This window comes from Pongo pygmaeus, chromosome 23 (genome assembly GCF_028885625.2).
Source record: "Pongo pygmaeus isolate AG05252 chromosome 23, NHGRI_mPonPyg2-v2.0_pri, whole genome shotgun sequence".
NCBI lineage: Eukaryota > Metazoa > Chordata > Mammalia > Primates > Hominidae > Pongo > Pongo pygmaeus.
The window spans coordinates 42,995,194-43,012,400 of NC_085931.1; the positions used below are offsets into that span (position 1 = coordinate 42,995,194).

At 43.5% G+C, this 17,207-nt stretch overlaps 1 protein-coding gene across 2 annotated transcripts in view; it reads left to right on the forward strand.

Moving 5' to 3' along the window:
• Nucleotides 1-17,207, forward strand: part of SLC5A1 (solute carrier family 5 member 1) — a 70,792-nt gene that overhangs the window by 33,566 nt on the left and 20,019 nt on the right. For both annotated transcript variants that reach the window (XM_054470195.2, XM_054470196.2), the window contains 6 exons: nt 6,314-6,419; nt 7,526-7,606; nt 8,911-9,131; nt 9,372-9,507; nt 10,694-10,801; nt 16,029-16,179. In XM_054470195.2, the coding sequence (XP_054326170.1) occupies nt 6,314-6,419; nt 7,526-7,606; nt 8,911-9,131; nt 9,372-9,507; nt 10,694-10,801; nt 16,029-16,179 (803 nt within the window). The remainder of the gene's footprint in view (nt 1-6,313; nt 6,420-7,525; nt 7,607-8,910; nt 9,132-9,371; nt 9,508-10,693; nt 10,802-16,028; nt 16,180-17,207) is intronic.

Here is a 17,207-nt window from a genome sequence, read left to right on the forward strand (position 1 = left end):
AGCCAGTAAATGAACCTCACAATATAAATGAGTTGCCAAGAGTAGGATTTGAGAGGACTGTGAGGAGAGAACATCAGCTGCACACTGGGTATATGAAGGATCTGAAGGAGGGACATCTGGGCAGGCGGTAGGGTAGGAAGGGTTGCAGACAGGCAAGGCTTTGTCTTCGTAAATTCGGCTGGTTTTAGGTTCAACATGGGTCACAGAGCATTGAAATTTTAAAAAGAATTACGCCGATATCAACTGTACCTGCTAGAAGCTCACTTCAAGACACACAGGAATGCAGGGCTCATGGACAAAGAAAATAACTGTTCATTAACAAAATACGGTGATAAGGCATTTATATTCCACACAAACCAAGATTCACCAATTGTATGTGTGTGTGGAAGGGCACGGATGGTTTGTGATGGGTGAGAAGAGAGGAGGGATGGTGTGAGATTCCTGTCCAGAGAGCGAACAACCAGGGACCTGCCACGAAGGCTTGGGGAGAATGTAGGGATCCAGTGGGGTTGTAATTAATGGGAGAGAGGAGAAAGTACAGGGCATTGTAGGTGCAGAGCCCAGATGTGGCCCAGGCCATTGGCAGCTGTGATGTGGAGCCTTGGCTATGGCTACCATCTTTTGGTCATGTATTTTTGGGCTCTGAGACTCAGAACTGATTGTCCTTCCATGAGCTCCTGAATTTTATTGGCTCCCTGGAGCACCTGCCTTATCAAGCTCTGAGAAGCATTCCATTCTGTAAAATTTCCCGGCATGTGCATCTTATGCAAATGTGCACAATCCCTGGAGATAAAGCCTCAGATTTTATGACTTACACGTGATGACTGAATGTTTATGTCCCCGTTTGTGTTTCCTAGGGCTGTTATCACAGATCACAGCTATAATAAATGTTTACAGCAATTCTGCTGTCCATTTTGGATCCTTGGGTGAAAAGAAGAGCTTTTGCTTTTGCTTAAGATTTGAATGCTCATTCCCAGGGCCACTCACTTTCACAAGTGGAAAGAGAAATTTGAGTAATGGGGCTTCATCATCTGAAACCGCGAGGCTAGGCAGGATTTATCGAATGCTCAAATACATCTTGGTTACGACCAGAATGGACAGCAAACACACACATATAAAATCACTGGATCTCAAAATATCAGAGCCAAGGTGAAGCAACATGCCCAAAGCTCCCAATCAGAGACTCAGTTACTTGCAGATGCTTTCCAACTGGGATCTGTATTTTTATTCCCCATGAGTCCCATGGACATTGTTCAGCCACATTTTCAAAGTGGTGGGAACAACACCCCTGGGCTAAATCCAACACATGATCTATTTTTGTAAGTAAAGTTTTACTGGAGCCCAGCCAAGCCCATTGTTTGTGTTGTCTGTGGCTGCTTTTATGCTTTAACGACAGAGTGTGACAGAGACAGTAAACGCAAAGCATAAAACATTTACTCCCAGGCCCTTTACAGAAAAAGTTCGCCAATTCTTGACCCAGAGGACCATAATTTTTTATTTCACTTCCAGTTGGTTTTGCTTAGCAGCATTGGAGAAATTTTCTTCTTTCCCTTCCGCCTCCCCTTTTCCTCTTTCTTTCCTTCCTTCTTTCCTTCCCTCCCTCCCTCCTTTCCTTCCTTCACTTCCTCCTTCTCTCCTTTCTGTCTCTCCCTCTGTTACTTTCCCTTTCTTTCCTTCCTTCCCTCCCCCTTCCTCTCTCCCCCTTTTTTCACTCTCTTCCTTTCCCTTCCTTTCCCCTTCTTCCTTCCTTTCGTTCTCTCTTTCCTTCTCTCCCTTCCCTCTCTCCCTTCCCTTTCCTTTCCCTCCCTCCATCCTTTCCCCTACTCTCTTTTAAGGGCTAACATTAACTTAGGGAAAGAGCAATCTGGGATAAGCTGTGAAACAAATGGTCTCATAGGATTACAGGACAGTTCTTTTATATCAAAGCTGGTGCTGTATTCCCTATATAGTCCCCTATTTTTATGATAAAAAATTTAATGAAATACTTCAAATATACAGTAATGCAGAAAGAATATAGCAAACACCCTTATATCCACCACTCAGATTTTATAGATCTTAACAATGTATTATTTGTGGAAAAGAAATAAAACATAACAGATATAGCCAAAGACCTATTTATACCGTTTTCTTGGTCTCATTTTCCTCTTTCCTAAAAGGTGAATGCTGTCTTGAACTTTGTATGGATTCTTCTAGTCTATGTTTTTATATTTTTACTACATATATATAGGTACCCGTATAGCCATAAAGAATATATTCTGTTTTAAAATTTCTGCTTCCTGCACTTTTGAAACTGTAGGAAAAATGTAACATTGGCATTTAAAAATCTTGGGGTGGGAGATGCGCACTGTAACTCCAATACCAATAGTTTCACATTTTGGCCTTGCTCAAATTGTGTGTATTCTTTCACGAAGTTGCAATTAGAATATGCGCACCATTTTGTTGTCTTCTCCCCACCCCTACCATCAAATTGTAAATGTTGTTCCAGTTTCAATTTTCGTCATTATTATTTTTAGGGACTGCAGAACATAACTGTTGACATATAATTTTTAGAAAGCCACTTAAAAATCCTCTGATGGACAAAAATCTCTTGACAGTGGTCACTTTTGGGCTACTTTTACTTTTCAGTGTGTAACTTCTGTGGTTATTTATTTATTTATTTATTTTATTTTATTTTTATTTGTTTTTTTTTTTTTTTTTGAGCAAAACTCTGTCACCCAGGCTGGAGTGCAGTGGCACGATCTCGGCTCACTGCAACCTCTGCCTCCCAGGCTCAAGCAATTCTCCTGCCTCGGCCTCCCAATTAGCTGAGATTACAGGCATGCGCCACCACACCTGGCTAATTTTTGTATTTTTAGTAGAGATGGGGTTTTACCATGTTGGCCAAGCTGGTGTCTCAAACTCCTGACCTCAAGTGATCCGCTTGCCTCAGCCTCCCAAAGTGCTGGGATTACAGGCATAAGCCACTGTGCCTGGCCTGTGGTGTTTATTTTAACCCCCCACACATACATTATTTTATTTGAGATTTTATTTTAAAAGTAAATTTAAAACTTTTTCTTTGTTGTTAAAAAAGACCTTGCTGGCTGAGCGTGGTGGCTCAGGCCTGTAATCCCAGCAGTTTGGGAGACTGAGGTGGGTGGATCACAAGATCAGGAGATTGAGACCATTCTGGCCAACAGGGTGAAACCCTGTCTCTACTAAAATACAAAAAAAATTAGCCAGGCATGGTGGCATGCACCTGTAGTCCCAGCTACTCGGGAGGCTGAGGCAGGGGAATCACTTGAACCGCGGAGATGGAGGTTGCAGTGAGCCGAGATTGTGCCACTGCATTCCAGCCTGGCGAAAGAGCAAGACTCTGTCTCCAAAAAAAAAAAAAAAAAAAAAAAAAAGACCTTGCTCTCTGTAGAAAATATTCCAGAAAGCAGAAAGGAGGTCCCTTACTTTTCAATGTTGTTTCGAGCATCAAAATAATGCATGTGCCTAAATGTCCTTGGTAAACTGTAAAACTCTCTGAACATGAAGAAAAGAAAAGAAAAAAAAAAACAAAAACAAAACAACAACCCTAGTGGGTTTGTTTGGCAGCTAGGAAGGACCAAAGACCAAACGCTAATGTCAGAGCACCCAGACTAGAGTGGCCTTGCTCAGCTGGAGTCACCTACATAAGCTTAGCTAAGGTATTCCCAGCCTGGCCTTTGGCATGCCAAGGGCAGAATTCATCTCTGAAGTTAGAATGACTCATGTGAGGAAGAATTTGTCCTAGGTTTCTTCAATTCACCAGGGAGGTTTCCTTAGAATCCTTTATCTGTACTGTTAGAAGGAAATAGAATATCATAAAAACAAGATTTCTATTAGCCCAACACTTTTCAGAAGTCTTTATAGAGGTCATTTATAGCATTATCTTATAACTTATGTGTTACTTCTTTGTGACTAATGACAGCAAGGCACATATTAATGAGGGTATCACAGTCTACTATGGCGTGTTGTCATAAAGCATTAAAAATTAACTACTCTAGAAAATCAACCAAGGGCAGTTTAAAGGCACTATCAGCTTTGTAATCTTTTCCTAGCTTATTTACACTTATTAGCTAATCCACCAATTCAAACGTGTGTGCATTTAACAGAATTTCACTGCAATCAGTGAATGGGGCCCCTTGAATTTAAGTAACTTTATGTGACTGTGTAGAGGCATGAGAGGAGAGGGACCAGCATTATAAATATTCATTACAATTTCAAGTGGCCCAGTGTGCAGAGTCAGGAAGAAGTGGCCATTTCACTTTTGGCAAGACTTTTATGCACAGCAGGGCCCCCTTCCTCCTCTTGGGCTACTGCAGAGGGCAAGGCAGAACGGAAGCGGTCCAGGACCCGGGAGAAGAATGCTTTCCTCACTGCAGACCTTTCCCACTTCCAACCACTGAGAATCACAAGCCCCTGGAGCCAGGACTTCCTGCATAAACACAAGGACACTGAGAATTAGAGAGGGGAAATGTTTTGCCCAAAGGTTTGCAGGCCTAGAGTGGCGGCACTGGGGCTAAAATGCTGGTTCTTCTGACTGCTAGCTCCAGGGAGAGAGCAGTTTCTTTCTAACTCACCATCTCTCCTCCCGCCTCCTGGCTCTGCCTCCCCTCCTTCACCAGGAAAGATGGTGACATTGGGTCCCCTGGGTGAGAGAATCTTCAGGGGAGGTCTGGGCAGAGGGGAACTAAGGCATCAGGTCCTCAAAAGGCCCACCTTGGGGAAGGGGGTCGAATCACCCTCCAGGGCTCACGTGTTAGCTCAGAAGCATGGAGCTGGTATTAGATGTGCTCTTTGCTAACTAATGGAGGGAGGGAATAGGAGATTCTCATAGGAGGGACAGGCAGGTATGGTGGGAAACTTAAACACTGGAGGGCCCTCAGGAGCAGCAATGGGATAGGGAATGGGAAATGGGACCAGAGAGGAGATGCAAGATGTAAGAGGAGATGTGAGAAGTAAGAGTCCAACCCTGCTAGCCCATCCCCAGGGCTCTGTCTCAGCACTGTTTGTATGCCGTGAAATGTTAGGGTTTGTGCAGTGAAACAGTTCGTGCATTCATTCCATCTAGGGGAAGTCCAGTTTCTTCCACATCTGGAGATTTGAAAACAAAAGACTCAACTGGGCGCGGTAATCCCAGCACTTTGGGAGTCCAAAGCAGGCAGATCATGAGGTCAGGAGTTCGAGACCAGCCTGACCAACATGGTGAAACCTGTCTCTACTAAAAATACAAAAATTAGCTAGGTGTGGTGGTGCGTACCTGTGATCCCAGCTATGCAGGAGGCTGAGGCAGGAGAATCGCTTGAACCCGGGAGGCAGAGGTTGCAGTGAGCTGAGATCATGCCACTGCACTCCAGCCTGGGCAACAGAGTGAGACTCCGTCAAAAAAAATAAAATAAATAAAAAAGACTCACCATGATCATCCCTTAATACTACCTTCCCTGGTATTGTTTTGGAGATGACATGAACATGTATTTGGGGTGACCCTGGTGCTCTCTGCTGGTTTATATGAGCAACTGCACCATCCAGCCAGGTAGATTAGTTCATGTAGTTCATTGGGAGAAGGTAGTTCATTAGGAGGTAGGTAGTTCATTAGGAGATGGCCGAAAGAGACAGGAAGGAGGAGAAAGGGTGAAGGTGGAAGAACTGCATCAAGAATTAAGGAGTGAGGAGGGAGCAATTCTCCCAGAAATTACATGAAATAATCTAAATAAAACCAGCAAGTACCAAGCCTGCTATGTAAGAGGTGCTTGGTGACGTTCTGGTTGTGTCTGAGTCAAGATGGACTGCATCCGGGTTGGGGAGTTAAAATTACAAACTTGCTAAGTTTCTCCCCGCTCCTGGGTGGGGGTGGGGTTTCTCACTTATGGACTCTCCAGCACTCAGACTTGCTTTTGGAAACGAGCTCTGATAAACCTGTGTACACTGAGGTGCAAAAGATGGACAATAGCTCAGAGCAACAGTCTACAGGTGACTTGCAAGGAACCTCTAAGTGTTAATAGCTGTTCCTTGGCAAAAAGAGTTCAATAGTTCAGTGATTTTGTGAGATGTCATGTACCACGTTCCCTCCCTGGGGATGACTGTACATGGCATATATTAAAGGCTCAGAAAAGTTGTGTGGCAAAGAAACTGCCTTAACTCTGTTTAGCATTTTATAGACCTTTTTGACCATGGAATTCTTTTTCTTATGGAATACCTATTATCATCTTGAATAAAGCTTGCTTGGAAAATCAGGAGTAGAGAGACCATAGGCCCTGTAGGCAGCTGACCTCTCTCCCTCCTAACTCCGCCTCTCCTTTCCTTCCAGGCAGACATCTTCTCGGGGGCCATATTCATCAATCTGGCCTTAGGCCTGAATCTGTATTTAGCCATCTTTCTCTTATTGGCAATCACTGCCCTTTACACAATTACAGGTGAGTCCATTCAAATAAACCAGCACCTCAAACCCAGCTCGGGATCAGGCACTAGTGAAGGATAAAGGGAAGTAGGAGAGGTGGTTTCTCTTCTTGAGGAGGAGAGATACACTCAGGTAAGAGTTTGGGAGTGAGGTATTTGCTTAGTCCCAACTCATAGACCCTCCAAGTTATATGAGTGGTTTTGGAAAGCTGTGGTGTTGGCTGGGATAGTCAGGGCAGCTTCTCACAGGAGTGCATGCAGAGCTGGGCCCTGTGGGTTGTGGAGATGACTTAGCTAAGGTGGGAGAATCAGAGCAGTGGCAGGTGCAGAAATAAGTGAGCACAGGGGAGTGGAGGCAGGGTGGGCACGCAGAGGCTCCTGGCTGGAGGAGGGTGGCCATTGAAGGATCGTGGGGGTTTGTGGGGACCATACAGCTTGATAGTTCAAATGAGGTCACAGTATACTGTGTGTTTTGAACACAGTATACTGGGGTTTGGAAAGCCAGGCAGAGGCCTTGGATTTGATGTGTCAGGGACTGGGAGCCCCTGTAAGGAGGGAGAAAGGAAGTGACTCACACACAGAGGTATTAGAAGAAGACTCAAGTGGCCACCCAAGAAGCTGGTGCACAAATAGCAATTGGGGCTCCTTTGCAGAGGGGTCACTCTGCCTCCTTGGTGGGGGTGGGAGGGATCAGCTTTAGAACTTGCTGCTTGACTGGAGCCCCACAGCTTTGGGGACTAAGAAAAAGGTAGACATATGTCCCACCATCTCCACAGCCAGCTCTTTGCTCCTCCCTGCCTTGTGTGTGGAAGATGCTTCTTCTTACCACAGAAGAGTCATCTCCTTTGAGCCATCTTCTGGCTCAAAAGGGTCACACCAGACTCTTTCCCCTCAAGTAGGGAGAAACATTCGCCACTTCTATGACAGATGGAGCTGTGGGAACATGCTGAATAGCAGAATACTGTAACAGGACAAGGGAGGGAAGGAAGGAGAGGCAGGCAAACGACTGTGGGGATGTTCTCAGAAGGCCAGCAGGAAGTGGAGGGTGAAGAGTGGAGAAGGAAGCAAGTAGACAAGTCACCCTCCACACGAGGTCAGATGTGTTGTCTTCTTGCCTGCTTAGGGGGCCTGGCGGCGGTGATTTACACGGACACCTTGCAGACGGTGATCATGCTGGTGGGGTCTTTAATCCTGACTGGGTTTGGTAAGTGGGGCCAGGGCAGGCTGAGGAGGTGGGAGCAGAGGTAGAGGGCCTCAGGAAGAGAAAGGCAAGTCCAGCCTCTCTACCTGTTGCCAGACTAGGCAGTGAGCTGAGGTGTGCTCTGCCCTTCCAAAGGGAGGATCCAGCCCAGATGGGTTGTCATTGTGGGTATGCAGGGATTACACCCCAAATACAGCTTCCTCATCCCTGGAAGGCTGAGGTTGGGGCTGGTCCTGGATTTTCTGCTGCCCTCTCTCACCAGTCTGGGCTAGTGGTTGTGCTGTGAGCCTGTACTAACATGGTGTTCTGTTTGCAGAGAAACTGGACAAAAAAGGATAAGGCTAAATATCCATCAAGCTAAATCTATTCAAATGTTGCATCTTCAATCTTAGGCTACATCTTATCTACATTTTGATGTCAAATGTCCTTTCTTTTATGAATTGTTGATAGTGGGTGATAATGTTCCTTTTAATGCCCCTATTTGGCAAAATTAAAAACTTGGCTCCTCAGTGTTGGCCCTCCAATTTTTTGTTTTTTGTTTTTTGCAATTTTACTTGTCTATGAAATCTTAAAGACGAGACTGGAGAACCTAGGTAAGGGTACTTATTATGGGAGGATAGAAAGTACATTTTATTTCTAGGTGCTCTCAAGGCCCACTGTGTATCCCGCAAAAACTTGTATTTGCTCTCCACTCTTCTGTTTTCTAAGGACTTTCATTTGGTTCTCCCCAGCAGGCCTTGGGTGTTAGCCAGGCAGGCAGTAGAATGACTTATTCAAGGACACACAATTGAGAGGTGGCAGGTTCCGGATTTCTCACCCATTCCCTGTCCATCCCACCACACTGCTGGGTCCAGGAGTGGTAGGTGTGGGTCCGAGGTCCCAAAGGCCACTGTGTGTGTGTCTAGGTCTGTGTGTCTCTAGGCCTGAGTCCAAGGCTCCAAAGGCCATGGCTGATGGCAGAGGGTGAGGGAAAAAACAGAGTCTTTGTATGTGGTCCCAAACCAAGGTCTTTCTTTGATTAATAAAAGTCCCCTCCCTTTTATAAAGAGGTTTACAGTTGGAGCACTTTTACAAGTTATTGCTTTGGTCCTCATAACAGCCCCCAAGGGGGCTGGGCAGGGCTACTAATCTCATTCTATGGATGACAAAGCTGAGACCCAGAATGGGAAGGTGACTTGCCCAAGGCCACTCAGTGAGGGCTCTGTCTGTGGGTTGGGTCCTCTCAGTTTCTCAGGCATCTATGGAAAGAAGCTGCTATGAAGAGTTGAAGATTTCAGAATGTTCATTTCTGTACCGATGTTTTCCAGCTTTTCACGAAGTGGGAGGCTATGACGCCTTCATGGAAAAGTACATGAAAGCCATTCCAACCACAGTGTCTGATGGCAACACCACTGTTCAGGAAAAATGCTACACTCCAAGGGCCGACTCCTTCCACATCTTCCGAGATCCCCTCACGGGAGACCTCCCATGGCCTGGGCTCATCTTTGGGATGTCCATCCTTGCCTTGTGGTACTGGTGCACAGATCAGGTACCCAAGCTGGATGTGCGGGATAGACAGAGTCTTCCCCAGGGCCCTACAGGAACTCCTGTCTGTCTGTGGTTTGTAGGGTTGGGACAGGGAGGGGAGAGCTCAGGTGGTCTGTGAGTTGCCACGCCCCAGTGATACAGGAGTGCCAGGTCAATGACCCAAGATGGCGAAGCTAGGAAGTACAAAGGTGTCACAGGGTCTCTGGTCTGCACACCTCCCTTAATGGGCTTTTTCTGGCAGGTCATTGTGCAGCGCTGCCTCTCAGCCAAGAATATGTCTCACGTGAAGGCCGGCTGCACCCTGTGTGGGTATCTAAAGCTGCTGCCCATGTTCATCATGGTGATGCCAGGAATGATCAGCCGCATTCTGTACACAGGTAATAACTTCTGCTGGACCCGCAAACCACTCTCCCTTTTTCTGTCTCCAAGTCACTTCTAAAGCTCTATAGCTTCCCGCTTCCTCCTTTTTTTTTTTTGAGACCAGGTCTCACTCTGTCGCCCAGGCTGGAGTGCAGTGGTGTGATCATTGCTCACTGCAGTCTCCAACTCTAACTCCTGGGCCCTAGTGACCTTCCTGCTTCAGCCTCCTGAGCAGCTGGGACTACAGGTATGTACCACCATGCCTGCCTAATTTTTAATTTTTTTTTTGTAGCGATGGGATTTTGTTATGTTGCTCAGGCTGGTCTCGAACTCCTGGCCTCAAGTGATCCTCCTGCCTTGGCCTTTCAAAGTGCTGGGATTATAGGCATGAGCCACCACGCCTGGCCCTCTTCTTTATTTGTTATGGTCATATCCAAGCATTATTGTTCCTGTGCTAGACAGTGAGCAACTTGAGAGAACTTTTGGAGTTGTCTTCCCTGGTTTCTTACGTTGACAATTGTTTCCTCCTTTTTTTTTTTTTTCAGATCTTCTAAAGTTATGACATGCCTCCAGGTCACTTCTCCCTAATAATATTTGCTCAATTGTTGCTCAATCTCTTGCTCTCTCCCTTCCACCCTGAATGTTTCTTTGATTTGTTTCCTCCTTTGCCTAGAAATTGTCTTTCTTCCTTAGTCAGAGCTCGTCAATGTGTCAGGGCCAGCAGGGCGGGGCAGGCACCAAAGGGTTCTCTAGAGAGCTGCACTCCTGAGAAACCATTTCAGGGCCTTGGAAAGGAATATCCTGTTTGAAACCTTGTTTTAAGAAGGTGAATTTTGGCCGGGCACGGTGGCTCACGCCTGTAATCCCAGCACTTTGGGAGGCCGAGGCGGGTGGATCACGAGGTCAGGAGATCGAGACCATCCTGGCTAACACAGTGAAACCCTATCTCTACTAAAAATACAAAAAATTAGCCAGGCGTGGTGGCGGGCGCCTGTAGTCCCAGCTACTTGGGAGGCTGAGGCAGGAGAATGGCATGAACCCGGGAGGCAGAGCTTGCAGTGAGCTGAGATTGCGCCACTGCACTCCAGCCTGGGCTACAGAGCGAGACTCCGTCTCAAAAAAAAAAAAAAAAAAAAAGAAGGTGAATTTTGGAAATATTTCCCCAATGTCTGCTTGCTGACGTGGCTCTCCATCTCTTCCCAGACAAAATTGCCTGTGTCGTCCCCTCAGAATGTGAGAAATATTGCGGTACCAAGGTTGGCTGTACCAACATCGCCTATCCAACCTTAGTGGTGGAGCTCATGCCCAATGGTGAGAGTCTTTCTTGGGAGGTTGGTAGGGTCTTTCTTGGGAGGCTGATTGGGTTTAGGCACCACCTAGATTCCTGTGGACCTTCTGGGCAAAGCCATTTCTTAGCCAGGGGGTTAGAAGGGAAAGCATCATTGTGGGTGTCCTCAGTTTGTAGACATGTCCTGTCTCAGTGAGAAGGAGACATATGACTTGGTTGGGTTCTATGAGTTCTGGGACTTGCCCATCCGTCAGGCTTGGAAAGGAGATGATCTGAAAACTTGTTAGAGAAAAACATGACTTTCCATACTTATACAGAAGGTCTTTCAAAGCTCTCCAACAGTGGATGTAAATTAGCACACCGATTATGGAAAACTGGATGGTGGTCCCTCAAAAAATTAAAAATAGAACTACCATATGATCTAGCAATCCCATGACTGGGCATATAGCCAAAGGAAATGAAATCAGTGTTTTGAAGAGATATCTGCTCTCCCATGTTCACTGTAGCATTGTTCACAGTAGTCAAGATGTGGAATCAATATAAATGCCTATCAATGAATGAATGGATGAATGGATAAAGAAAATGTAATATACAGTATATACACAATGGGATACTATTCAGCCTCAAAAAGAAGGAAATTATGTCATTTATGACAACATAAATGAACCTGGAGAACATTATGTTTAGTGAAATAATTTAGATTCAAACAAATACCACATATTCTCACTTATATGTAGAGCCTTAAAAAGTCAAATTTGTAGAAGCAGAGAGTAGAACGGTGGTTACTAGGGGTTGGGGTGGGGATCTGGGAAGATGTTGGTCAATGGATACAAAATTTCAGTTAAGAGGAATAAGTTCAAGAGATCTATTGTACAACATAGTGACTATAGTTAATAGCAATGTATTTTATACTTGAAAATTGCCAAGAGTAGATTTTAAGTGTTCTCACCACAAAAAATGTTAAGTATGTAAGGTAATGCATATATTTGCTAATTAGCTCAATTGAGCTAATGTATAGATATTTCAAGACATCATATTGTATACCCTCAATACACACAACTTTTACTTGCCAATTAAAAAATATTTTTAAAAAGCCCTCCAACAGATGTTAAAATGAAGGCTTGAACTAGGTCCAAGGGGTTTTACCTGGAGAATGAATTGACTTTTATGCTCTTCCAAGGAAACACATGGGGAAAGAGGCAAGATTTCAGCTCTAGAATGAGGGAGTCTGAGACAGGAGATGGATGGCATTCAAGGCGGCTTGTCACCATAAAGAATCTGTTTTCCTAGGAGGTTGAGTGAGTACTTAGCTCTGACTCCCGAATAGCTAGAGTTTTGTAGTTGACCTGTGGGATTACAGTCATGTTTCAGAAAAATCTCCTAATTCTGGCTCAAGGGATACAAATCTGGCTAGGGGGTTAGGTTAGGGGGTTTCAGGAGAACAAAACTTCAAAGTTATTACCTAGAAAAATTTAGAATAAACCTATAAAATTGTATTACTGAAAAGAAACTTAGAGACTAGTCAAATTCTTTCATTTTACAGTTGGGGAAATGGAAGCCAACAGAGGGGAGGTGAGTTTTCCAGGGCCAGGCAGGAACATGGTGTCTGGCATTTGGCCTGCTTAACGCTGCTCAAGGCTGGAATTGAGGAATTCGGGAGAGTCTTTTAAAAAATTAAAAAACTACAAACTTCATGCATGACTTTGGGCAAACCATTTGCATTCAAATTATATAAAAATGGGAATAATACTTAACTAGCCTACTGAGCTGGGCTGCTTATTCATAAGGTTACAATTAGCAGGAGGCACAGTGACTCTTCTAGAAAAGTTCTGGCATGGATTGCACTGGCCTCTGTGGAGTGTTTATGTTATTCCTTTAGGTGGGCAGACCCTCCTAGTGAGGACTAAACATTATGCGGGAGTGGACTGTGCACAACAGAAAGATGTGTGGCATGCAGAACAAAATGCCATGCTTCCCTGTGCCATTGCTAGTCCCTCCGCTTGGCTGTAATCTGGCTTCAGGAAATACTGCATTCCTTTTTTTTTTTTTTTTTTTGAGATGGAGTCTTGCTCTTATCACCCATGCTGGAGTGCAATGGTGTGATCTCGGCTCACTGCAACCTCCACCTCCCCAGTTCAGGCAATTCTCCTGCCTTAGCCTCTGGAGTAGCTGGGATTTCAGGCACCTGCCACCACGCCCAGCTAATTTTTTTGTATTTTTAGTACAGACGGGGTTTCACAACGTTGGCCAGGCTGGTCTCAAACTCCTGACCTCAGGTGATCCACTCGCCTCAGCCTCCCAAAGTGCTGGGATTACAGATGTGAGTCACCATGCCCAACCTACCGTATTCCTTAATGACCTCCCTGTGCTAGACTAAATAGATATTTTCCATTCCTCACCTTACTGGACCCCTCAGTGGCATTCAGCATTATTGATCACTCATCCTTCTTGAGTTGTTCTCTTCTCTTGGATTCCATCATACTGTATTGTCCTGTTTGTCTTTTTAAATTTTCCCCATCCTCTCTGGCTGCTCCTTTTCATTCCATTTGCAGATTCAGCCTCCTCCACTCAGCAAGTAGGTGATCCTCCCACCAATCCATACCAACTTGTGTCTATTTTGTCTCCTAATGCACATCTCTCTATTTTTACTTTTGTTACCCTAGTCTGGTAGACCATTATTTTTTGCCTGGACCACTGTAAAATTATGTTCAGCAAGTATTTGTTGAGTAATTAAATGAATGGGGTCTGATAAGAGTGTCATACAGTGGGGAAAGTTCTATCCCAGCTTACCAATTTCAAGGCAAAGTAATCTTGAACAAACGGCAGAGCTAGGGCTGAATGCCCTTCCTACTAACTCCTTGAAATGGACCTTTAACAACTGAAAAATGAGATAATTGGACTTAATGATCTTTTTAACTTCTATATCTCTGATAGTTTGTGATCCACGCCACACAAACTCAGAAAAAGCCATTAAAAAAACCTCCCAACAAATGACAAAATAATTAGAATAGGCAGCCTTTATAATTCATCTTGCAAGGCTGTAGGTGAGACCGTAAATTATTTAAAGATATAAAACCTAGAGGAATGACAGAATTGTGTTCCCAAAAGATCTCAAGAGGCATGAATGCTGACTCAGATCTAACAAGCTGAAGTTTAATGGAGGTGTAAGTGAAGTTCTAAACACTTGGGTCTCCTAAATGCAGTTAGATAGGAATATAGAGAAGAGAGAGTTCAAAGGAACATGAGTTGTCTTTGAATATATGAAAGATGGCAAAATGGATAAGGAGTAAGACCTGTTCTGTTGGGTACCATGAGGACTACATTTGATGCTATAGAGAGGTAGATTTCAGCCTACTCAGAACTGTCTGAGGGCAGGTTCCATGTAGGGTAGGAGATTTCCTGTTGCTATAGAGTTGGGCAGAGGAATGTTGTGGAAGGGATTCATGTATCAGATGGATGATAGGTCTAGGTGATCCTAAGGTTACTTTTACTCCTGAGACTGTAAAACTGTTGTTAGTGGGTCCTCAGCTTGGCCTGGCCTTCTAGCCTCAGCAGGTGTCCCTCTGTGCACTCCTGGGTATGGCAAGAATAATAGAGATTATAGCCAACCAGGCTTGCCATAATTGAGAAAACTTTAATAACAAGAGTTCTGTATTCCTATTTGGGAAGGTGTAGTATTCCGTATTCTGATTTGGGAAGGTATCCCTGTTTAACACATCAAGAAATGAGGCCTAGAGCTTGACGTAACTTGCTTAGGATCAGAGTTAGAAATACAGCCTTGTCTTTCAAAAAAAAAAACAAAAAACTTAATTGAGCTTAAATTCACCTACCCTACAATTCCCTCATTTAAAATGTGCAATTCAGTGGTTTTTAAAGTATATTCACAGAGTTCTGCAAGCATTGCTGAAATAAATTTTAGAAAATTTGTGTCACGCCATAAAGAAATCCTATACCTGCTAAGGAAATGAGCAGTCTCTCCCTATTTCACCTCAACCTCCCAGTCCTTGGCAACCACTAACATACTTTCTGTGTTCCTAGATTTGCCTATTCTGGATATTTCATATAAGTAGAATCATATAATACGTGTTTTTTTGTGACTTGCTTCTTTTACTTAACATAATGTTTGCAAGGTTCATCTGTGTCCTAGCATGTATTTGTATGTCATTCCTTTTTATTGATGAACAATATTCCATCACATGTTTACCCATTTGTCAATTGCTTATGCATTTTGTTTATCCACTTATCATTTGGTGGACATTTGTGTTGCTCCTCCTTTTTGGGTATTACAAGTAATAATATTACAAACATTAATGTATAAGTTTTTGAGTAGACATATGTTTTCATTTCTCTTGGGTAGAGCGAAATGAAATTCCACCTAGGAATGGAATTGATGGGTAATACAGTAGCTGAATGTTTAACCATCTGAAGAACTGACTGACCCAGACTATTTTCTGCAGTGGCTGTACCATTTTGCATTCCTGCCAGCAATATATGAAGGTCCCCATTTCTCCACATCTCCACTCACACTTGTTATTTTTGTTTTTTAAAAATTTATTATTATAGCTATCCTAGTGGGTACAAAGTATTATCCCACTATGGCTTTGATTTGAATTCCCCTGATGTCAAGCATATTTTCATGTCATTATTGGTTATTTGTATAGCTTTGGAGAAGTGTCTATTCGGATCCTTTGGCATTTTAAATTGGGTTGTCATTTTATTATTGAATTTTAGGAGTTATTTATATGTTCTATATATTAGACCCTTATCAGATATATGATTTGCACGTATTTTCTCCCAATCTGTGGATGTCTTACTTTCTTGAGAGGCCCATCTTTTGAATCATAGTTTAAATCTCTTTCTGTTATATCATAAATATTTCAGGTGAGAGACCTTATAAAAATCCCCTCAGATGGAAACACACACACACACACACACACACACACACACACACACACACACACACCCCACCACCTTCGCCATCACCACCACCATCATCATCGTCCAGTTGCAAAGTATTCACCTCAAGTATGTTGTGTCTCCGGCTCTTTGTGGCTGCTGTGGGCTTATAATGGGCTAATAAATTTAAAACCATAGGACCACTTCTTAAAGCTTCTAGTCTTTTTGGAGAGAGAAATTGGATAACATGGCATGGTTTCAGAAGGCAAACAAATCTTGAGTCCTCATATATTTTTCAAGTACAAAAGAGCTGAAGGTGCTGTTATGTGCTACTCAAAAATCCTTCTCTTCCAGGACTGCGAGGCCTGATGCTGTCAGTCATGCTGGCCTCCCTCATGAGCTCCCTGACCTCCATCTTCAACAGCGCCAGCACCCTCTTCACCATGGACATCTACACCAAGGTCCGCAAGAGAGCATCTGAGAAAGAGCTCATGATTGCCGGAAGGTAAATGCAGCTTCCCCCAACCCACAAAAGCTTGAATGATCAGAGAGGTTCCATCTGTGTTACCCCCTCAAGCTAGGGAAGGTTGACAGATGCCTGGGTAGAATGGGAATAATTTCTGTGGCTGGTTATATTTGCCATTCAGTGGCATTTAACTTTATTTACTTATTATTTTATTTTATTATTTTTAAATTTTTTATTTCCATTCATGTTTGGGAAACAGGTGGTATTTGGTTACATGAGTAAGCTCTTTAGTGGTGATTTGTGAGATTTTGGTACACCCATCACTCGAGCATTATACACTGAACCCAATTTGTAATCTTTTATCCCTTACCCCCCTCCCACCCATTTCCCCTGAGTCCCCAAAGTCCACTGTATCATTCTTATGCCTTTGCAACCTCATAGCTTAGCTCCCACTTATAAGTGAGAACATATGATGTTTGGTTTTCCATTCCTGAATTGCTTCACTTAGAATAATAGTCTCCAGTTTCATCCAGTTGCTGCGAATGCCATTAATTCGTTCCTTTTTATGGCTGAGTAGTATTCCATCATATGTATATATACACCATAATTTCATTATCCACTTGTTGATTGATGGGCATTTGGTCTGGTTCCATATTTTTGCAATTATGAATTGTGCTGCTATAAACCTGCATGTGCAAACATCTTTTTTGTATAACGACTTCTTTTCCTCTGGGTAGATACCCAGTAGTGGGATTGCTGGATCAAATGGTAGTTCTACTTTTAGTTCTTTAAGGAATGTCCATACTGTTTTCCACAGTGGTTGTATTAGTTTACATTCCCACCAACAGTGTAAAAGTGTTCTTTTCACCACATTCACACCAATATCTATTGTTTTTTTTATTTTTAAATTACAGTCATTCTTGAAGGAGTAAGGTGATTATTTTTTCCTTGCTAATTTGTTTGAAATTTTTTGTAGATTCTGGATATTAGTCCTTTGTTGGAAGTATAGATTGTGAAGATTTTCTCCCACTGTGTGGGTTGCCTGTTTACTCTGCTGACTGTTCCTT